General features: G+C 44.4%; 1 protein-coding gene across 1 annotated transcript; it reads right to left on the bottom strand.

Moving 5' to 3' along the window:
• Positions 1–6,000: 6,000 nt before the first annotated feature.
• Positions 6,001–6,705, bottom strand: LOC109170920. Its single transcript, XM_019320052.1, has one exon. It carries the CDS (start codon positions 6,703–6,705, stop codon positions 6,001–6,003), a length of 705 nt encoding a protein of 234 aa, XP_019175597.1.
• Between the last annotated feature and the right edge of the window lie 2,612 nt (positions 6,706–9,317).

The raw sequence follows: 9,317 nt of genomic DNA, 5'->3' as shown, positions 1-9,317 counted from the left end.
ACATGTAAAATATCATACATAGATAAGATATAAGTTTGTAAAGCCATTTTCGAAACGGAATACATATATATATAAGTTCAAAACCAAGAGTAATAGTCAACACAAGACTTAAAAACTCTCAACAAAACCACCAATTTCATAATACACGAGGGTATCGATCACAAACACGGCAACATATGCCTCGGCAACACATGCCTCCCAAGAAATACGTGAACCTGACACACAGGTCACAACTCCATAATCACGTCATGGCCACCATGAGGACCACTGCAATATCTTGGTGACTAGTGTCCCATACCACTAATCGTGCAATCCAGGTAAAGCCACACACACATCACATCTCAACAGGAATCGTGCAATCGTTGTGATCCGTTGATTGATTCCTGTTGAGATGTAATGTGTGTGTGGCTTTACCTGGATTGCACGATTAGTGGTATGGGACACTAGTCACCAAGGTATTGCAGTGGTCTTCGTGGTGGCCATGACGCGATTATGGAGTTTATGACCTGAGTGATGGGTTCACGTATTTCTTGGGTAGCATGTGTTGCCGTGTGTGTGATCGGTACCCTCGTGTACTATGAATTGGTGGTCTTGTTGGTGGTTTGTTGGTGGGGGACGACGGCCCCAGGAGGGAAAAGGTTGGACTAAGAAGTACAGGGGTCCTGGAGGTAATGGTTGGAACTAGCTATAAGGTTGGAACCGGGCTAAAGGAAGGCATATCAACTCGTGATGGGTGATGTCACGAGGGCTTGTGTAGCCATTGTTGTGTATTTCTCTATTTGTGACGTGTGATGTCACAAAGGCATGTGTTGCCAATGGTAGTGTCCTTGTTCTCTCAAGTTGTGCATGTCGGGTGTTAATCTATTGTGTGATGATAGATTTTACCTTCAGTCGTTCTTGCGAGTTGTTATTGTCCTTGTGGTCTTGGGATGTGTTCCCTTATCTTGTTGTGAGTGCTTTGAGTCTTGTGTTGACCTTTGCTCTTGGTTTTGAACTTATATATATCTATTCCGTTTCGAAAAAAGGTTTTACAAACGTATATCTTATCTATGTATGTTATTTCACATGTATTGGTGGGTTACCAGCATCATTCGCTGGCCGGGCGTCGTCCCATATTTTATGTGTTTCTTTCAGATGATGTTTTAGACGAGAGCGCAGTTTAGTGCCAGCTAGGGTAGCTCCTTTCATGTGTTTTGTAGCCTGTGAGCCCAGTATAGACTTAGTACTTGAACATATATGGTTTTAGATGTTGAATTATGCAGATGTTAGCCTGTGCGTTCATCTCAGGATGAGCGTGTCATAGCACCCCTTTTACTTCTAGTTTATATATTCCTCTTTCAGTCTTCCGCTGTGTCTGATGTTTTGTTTAGATATCTGCATATTTAAGGCTTTAATTAGCTTGGAAAATTAGGGGGTGTTACAAGTCAATACAAGACTCTTGCACTCACAATAAAGATAAGGGAACACATCCCAAGACACCAAGAAGCAATAACAACTCATAAGAATGGCTCAAGGCATAATCTACCATCACACAGTAGATTAACACCCGACATGCATAACACAAGAGAATAAGGACACAACCATCGGCAACACATGCCTTTGTGACATCACACGTCACAAATAGAGAAATACACAACAACGGCTACACAAGCCTTCGTGACATCACCCATCACGAGTTGAGATGCCTTCCTTATGCCCGGTTCCAACCTTATGGCTACCCTCAACCTTATGTCTAGTTCCAACCATTACCTCCAGGACTCCTGTACTTCTGAGTCCAACCTTTTCCCTCCTGGGACCGTCGTCCCCCACCAACAACCACCGACAAGACCACCGATTTCATAGTACACGAGGGTACCGTTCACACACACGGCAACACATGCCACCCAAGAAATACGTGAACCCAACACACAGGTCACAAACTCCATAATCACGTCATGGCCACCACGAGGACCACTGCCGTACCTTGATGACTAATGTCTCATACCATTAATCGTGCAATCCAGGTACAGCCACATACACCACACCACAACAGGAATCAATCAACGGATCACAACGAAGATATGAAACCATACTCAATCAAGGATTGGATCACAGTCCAACAACAATGATGATTAACACAAGTCATCATCAACAATAGGAAAGGACAAACAACACACATGCTAGCATTTAAACACCGAACTAGCATGCTTATCAAACGGGAAAACCAAACATAGTTCCGATGAACACACAAGACTCATCACGGTTCAACGAATCACAATGTTGAACACATAGCACGATTCAAGACACCAAATCCTACATGGATTCCTACCATATAGTTCTAGACATACGAAACATCAAGAAGACACTCAAATAGTTCCACCAAAGAACATCGGGAAGTCAAAAGACCAAATACCGAGTCAAAAGAATCACGGGGAACAAATCCCCGAACAACACCATATACGTACCCGCGGGTGGAGCCACGGGTGGACCTCCACCCGTGGTTCCGCCCGCGGGAACCACTCCCACGAGGCCTTGTACCCCGCGGGTGGGGCGACGGGTGGTGCCCCGCCCGCCGTTCCGCCCGCGGGTACACACCCTGTACCAAAATAATCCCTTCGGGAATTTTCAACTCCAAGCTCAAATTCAAGTCCAAAACATGCCAAATCTCACCAAATACAACAAAATGACTTGAATCAAATGAATAGCCAAGCAATGGCATACATGAACCCTAATAACAAGCTCTAGATATGCATTTTCACAAGACAATGCATAAACACTCACATTTCATAGCAAAATCACATGTAGAATCCAATAAATCATCATATAGGTAAGCAAAATAGATTTTGTAGAGCGTGGGTTACCTCTTGTAGACAAAAACCTTCACTTAACACTTCACCAAGCTCCTAATAAGGTTCACCTTCCACACCCACTTCAAGAATACACCAAAAGATCATAAAGATTCTACTTTTAGGAAAAGATACCTTAGAAAACACTAAAAACACAAAAGGAGCTTAGATCTTACCCTCCTAGATGCTCAAAAGTAGGAAAGGTGGAATCTTGAAGACAAACTTGAAAGATCTTGATAGCCCTAGATTTAGCTTGGAGAGAAAGCTAATTAGCTTTTTAGAGAGAAGGAAGAGCTTATGATTTTGGAGAGTGTTTGTGAGAAATGAAATGTGTCTCTTAGGTTAGCTTGAAAGACTATTGCAAGGGAAATGTCTTATTTACCCTTACTAAGATGAAATGTGTAAGGGAACAAGGGAACTATTCACAAAGCTTTAGGTACAACTCTTGACTTTGGGTTGACTAGTCAATTACTAGTCCCCGACTATTGAATTTTCATGAATTTAAGGAATTAAATTATCAATTGGATTAGGATTAATTACTTAATTAATCCCTTAATTGAATTTCGGATTACGGAGTGTCACATCCTCTCCCCCTTTAAAGAAGCTTCGTCCTCGAAGCTTGGGTACGACGAATTAAAAAAAAACGGTGGAATGGAACAACAATGTGACAAGAGCATCAAGAACATCCTCTTTTGATCAAAACTCAAAGGATTCAAAAGACATCAAAACAGGTAAGGAGTAGTATCGTTGTAAGGATTGAAGGATATAACCAACGGAGATAATGAGCATATCAAACTCTAAACCAAACGCAACAAACCAACTTCTATCCAACCACCAAAGGTCCAACCCTCTATCTCCTAACACGAACCACCAAACCAACAAACCAACCAAACAAGCAAGCAAAGCAAACACACAAAGCAAACCACAACAACTAGCAACGGTAACAACAACTAGAAAGGTAACACAAGCTAAGGAAAAAAAAAAAGGTGAACAGGGTTACCACAACACCAAGCTAGAACGACTCGCTCTCAGATTCGTCGGTGCTCTCCTCGGATTCCTCTTCGGCTTGAGCTGGCCTCAATCTGATCTAACCTCTGGAGAACGGCAACAAACTGCGTCTTCATAAAAGTGAAGCCTTCTTCGATCATCTGATTCTGTTGACATAGCAAGGTGACCACACGCTCCTCGTGCATCATAGCATCGTGCTTCCTCTTGGTTCGGGCTTCCCTCTTCCTTCGGTTCTCCTCGCTTTCCTCGACTTCGGCAGCTTCTGGCGCTTCCACTTCCTCTTCTTGGTTTGCTTCACCCTCGTCTTCTACATCACCTCCCAAGCACTGGAAAGCAAGGTTCAACTTACCAACAGGGATCTCGAGCTCAACTGCCAATTCTGTTCTTTCCTTGGGAGTCTTCCTTGCAACCTCTTCAAGAGTGATATAATCACAATCGTCCAACTGAAACAAGTTGCAGCTTCGTAGGTTGATGGCGTCCAATACCATTTTTCCGACGGGCTTCGGGATACAACCATCAACGCTTACACCCTTCTTGACAAGAATCCAGCTCAACACCATACCATACGGTAGGCTCTTTCGGTTGTGATCACGGCAGAAGACCATATGTTGCAACATCAATGCCGGCAGATTGAACTTTACCATGTTCTTAAGGCAAAAAGCAAAGGTGCATTCCAACTTTCCCAACAACCGACTCTTGTTGTTATTAGGCAACAGGCAATCAGACACAAGCATTACCAAAATCCTTTGTTCGGCGGACAACCACTTCTTCTCCGGTCTTGAAGCTTGAGTGAAACCACTCGTGCGACCCAACAAATAACTCAAATAGTCCCGGTACCCCATGGTATCCGTACTAATCCACGAGTTACCACTGTACTGAGCAACTCCCGAAGCAGATAAACTCAAAAGCTGAGCTAGCCTCTTTTCAGACAAAACCACTTTCACGCCTCTCACCTTAGAGGTGATTTCAAGCTTACCACCATCCTTTGTCACAACCATGTGACGATAGAATTCCTTAACCAAACTTGGGTATGTCTCGGCCCTTATGGCGAGAAACCCATCAAGCAACCCTTGATATCTAAGCATATCCAACATAGAACTAGAGAAAGATTCCGGGTTGAAAGCTTTACCTTCAAGAACGAGATAATAGGTATCCACCCGTTCCGCTTTTCTTGCCAAACTTGACCTCCTAGGCATGATTGAAGATGACCCAAAGCTCAACAAAAAGGACCCAAGACTTTCTCCTCTTTTTCTTCTTCACTCTCGCTGCCTCTCACTCTCTCGGCGTCGTGGCAACACAGCAGGTCGATGGCGAAGCTCCGGCGGCGGCGGCAACTAGCGACGACGGCTTGGTCTCGGCGGTGATAGGAACCGGACGGGTGGTGGAGGCGACGGGTTGGGGGTGCTTCTCGGCTGTCTCACGAGTAGGGAGAGGGAGGAAAGAAGAAGTAAGGGTTTTGGGATTTGGGGGGAAAATTGGGAAAAAGATGATTTAATTTGGGGATTTGGGTAAAGTGAGAATTTATGGTTTAGATAGAATTAAAATTGGATAGATTTCAAGAAGTATAATTAGCTTAAGTGGTTAAAGGGTTGGGTTGGCAAATGGTACACTTGGGTTTGAAATTAATGCTTGCAAATAAAAGTTAGCTTACTTATTTTTTAGGCTTCACAAGAAAGGATTTTTATGGAATTAACACAAGTATGACTCATTTCAGAAATAAACAACTAACTCTATAAAAGGCTCGCACACAAAACTAAGAAAATTATTCGTCAAAGAAGGCTTACAACTATAACCAAAAGAATCATTCACTAAGGAAAAACGTGACAAAGGTAACAAGGCAACTAAAACAGATAACGAAGGAACAAGACAACACACAAAAGCAACAAGGAACAAGATGCATTTGAAAGACAAAGGTAGGCTAGAAAAAAGGGTTACCTGCTACCTCCTCCTCCACTAAGCCCTCGGTCTCCGTCGGTGATCGCCCCATCACGAAGACTCTCCCCGATGGCTTGGCCCCGGCTGCTCCACGGCTTGAGCTACCTCCTGCTGCTCCTCCAGCTCCTGTGGGTGGCGGCAACGCCCTTTGATTGGCTTGCTGAGGGCACTCGGCGACCTTGTGACCCCTAACTCATCAACGAAAACACCGGAACGCTTGACCATGACAGTCCTAACCCGCATGCACCTTCCCACATCTACGACAAGGAAACATCTTGGTTTGATTTCCATGCTCTGCCTGATTGGGTCTTGGGGTTGGAGATGATGCATTCTTAGCTTGAAAACTCGGCTTGGGCCTCTTGTGGCTGGAAGAGCCTCCACTCTCGGTCCTTTTTCTTGCAAGCTCATAAGATCCTCGCTGCAGCTGCTGAACACGGTAAAAATCCGCGGCACTCAGGTATGCTTCATTCAAAGAACTCGGCCTACTCACGGTTAGAGCCTTCCGTGCCTCGTAGTTCAAGCCAGCTACGAACTTCTCAACTTTGGCGAGCTCCGTTGGAACGAGCATCCGGGCGAAACGCGCAAGCTCAAGAAACTTCTTGTGGTACTCAACCACCGATAGAGATCCTTGCTGGAGATGGAGGAATTCCTCGTACATCGTGGCTCGCACATGTGCCGGATAAAACCTCTCACACATCCGATCCTTTAGAGCGGTCCAACCAAACTCAGTCTCCTCAAGGCAAGCTGGGCCCTCATGTATCCACCATAAATCGGCCTCAAGACAGAAGTAGAACGTCGCAAGCTCTACCCTTCGCTCTTCCGGACAACCAACAACCGAAAAGATCTTATCAAACGTTCCCATCCACTCTTCCAAGACAACTGGGTCTTCCTCACCCGCGAAGGTTGGTGGCCTGTGACCCGACACGAGACGCCCCATGTCCCTATGCCTGGCAAGCTGAGGAGGTGGCACGGGACGGTTGTTGTTCAGCAACGCCTCGCTAAGAGTCTACATAGTCTACGTCAACTGCTGTAGGTTCTGGGCGAGCTGCTCATTCGTCGGGGTCTCCGGGGTATGCGCACATGGACGAGGAGGCATCGCAAGCTTTTACAACAACAACACGATCACCAACAAGATAACAAACAAGCAAGCAACTGTAAACAACGCTCAGCTCACCGCGCATCCTAAGAATCCTATACTTAGGTACTTAAACACTTAAAGGCTTCACTAAGAAACTTAAGGTCTCAACTTAGAGCACTAACCTAAGCTCAACTTAGGTCTTTAAAGTCCAACTCTTAACATCCTAGGCTCAAACCTAGGCTCTGATACCAACTGTAACACCCCCGATTTCCATACCAATTTAAACTTAATCATGCAGATAATTCTAACCATAAAAGCATACACAGCGGAAGACTAGATATGGAATATATGGAAAACGTAGAGTGCTATGCCACGCTCACTCAGCAGTGAACGCACAGGCGTAAACATCTGCACAAAATCCATTATCCAAAATAAAGTCAAGGACAAAAGGACTAAAGTCTAACATCATCGCACAGGCCAAACATAACAAAGTTCAAGGGGTCTAATCTAACAGTCTCTAGACCGCGCTCTCGTCTACTCAGCACCGGAAAGAAACACATAAAATAAGGGACGACGCCCGGTCAGCGAATGATGCTGGTAACCCACCAATACATGTGAAATATCATATGTAGATAGTTTATATATACAAAATCATTTGCGAAACGGAATATAGAATATATAAGTTCAAATCCAAGAGTAGAAGTCAATACAAGACTCTTGCACTCACAATAAAGATAAGGGAACACATCCCAAGACACCAATAAGAAATAACAACTCATAAGAACGGCTCAAGGCATAATCTACCATCACACAGTAGATTAACACCCGACATGCATAACACAAGAGAATAAGGACACAACCATCGGCAACACATGCCTTTGTGACATCACACGTCACAAATAGAGAAATACATAACAACGGCTACACAAGCCTTCGTGACATCACCCATCACAAATTGATATGCCTTCCTTATGCCCGGTTCCAACCTTATGGCTACCCCCAACCTTATGTCTAGTTCCAACCATTACCTCAGGACCCCTGTACTTCTGAGTCCAACCTTTTCCCTCCTGGGACCGTCGTCCCCCACCAACAAGACCACCGATTTCATAGTACACGAGGGTACCGTTCACACACACAGCAACACATGTCACCAAAGAAATACGTGAACCCGACACATAGGTCACAAACATCATAATCACGTCATGGCCACCACGAGGACCACTGCCATACCTTGGTGACTAATGTCCCATACCATTAGTACAGCCACACACACCACACCACAACAGGAATCAATCAATGGATCACAACGAAGATATGAAACCATACCCAATCAAGGAATGGATCACAGTCCAACAACAACGATGATTAACACAAGTCATCATCAACAATAGGAAATGACAAACAACACACATGCTAGCATTTAAACACCGAACTAGCATGCTTATCAAACGGGTAAACCAAACATAGTTCCGAAGAACACACAAGACTCATCACGGTTCAACGAATCACAATGTTGAACACTTAGCACGATTCAAGACACCAAATCCTACATGGATTCCTACCATATAGTTCTAGACATACGAAACATTAAGAAGACACTCAAATAGTTCCACCAAAGAACATCGGGAAGTCAAAAGACCAAATACCGAGTCAACAGAATCACGGGGAACAAATCCCCGAACAACACCATATACGTACCCGCGGGTGGAGCCACGGGTGGACCTCCACCCGTGGTTCCGCCCGCGGGAACCACTCCCACGAGGCCTTGTACCCCGCGGGTGGGGCGACGGGTGGTGCCCCGCCCGCCGTTCCGCCCGCGGGTACACGCCCTGTACCAAAATAATCCCTTCGGGAATTTTCAACTCCAAGCTCAAATTCAAGTCCAAAACATGCCAAATCTCACCAAATACAACAAAATGACTTGAATCAAAGGAATAGCCAAGCAATGGCATACATGAACCCTAATAACAAGCTCTAGATATGCATTTTCACAAGACAATGCATAAACACTCACATTTCATAGCAAAATCACATGTAGAATGCAATAAATCATCATATAGGTAAGCAAAATAGATTTTGTAGAGCGTGGGTTACCTCTTGTAGACAAAAACCTTCACTTAACACTTCACCAAGCTCCTAATAAGGTTCACCTTCCACACCCACTTCAAGAATACACCAAAAGATCATAAAGATTCTACTTTTAGGAAAAGATACCTTAGAAAACACTAAAAACACAAAAGGAGCTTAGATCTTACCCTCCTATATGCTCAAAAGTAGGAAAGGTGGAATCTTGAAGACACACTTGAAAGATCTTGATAGCCCTAGATTTAGCTTGGAGAGAAAGCTAACTAGCTTTTTAGAGAGAAGGAAGAACGTATGATTTTGGAGAGTGTTTGTGAGAAATGAAATGTGTCTCTTAGGTTAGCTTGAAAGACTATTGCAAGGGAAATGTCTTATTTACCCTTACTAAG

The sequence above is a fragment of the Ipomoea nil genome, unplaced genomic scaffold (assembly GCF_001879475.1).
Source record: "Ipomoea nil cultivar Tokyo-kokei standard unplaced genomic scaffold, Asagao_1.1 scaffold3377, whole genome shotgun sequence".
Classification (NCBI taxonomy): domain Eukaryota; kingdom Viridiplantae; phylum Streptophyta; class Magnoliopsida; order Solanales; family Convolvulaceae; genus Ipomoea; species Ipomoea nil.
Note: the sequence above shows the minus strand (reverse complement) of the source record. Positions and strands in the feature narration are given on the sequence as shown.

Bases quoted from the DNA above. Each gene is read 5' to 3' on its own strand.
- LOC109170920 (XM_019320052.1), bottom strand. From the start codon at position 6,705: ATGGGGCGTCTCGTGTCGGGTCACAGGCCACCAACCTTCGCGGGTGAG.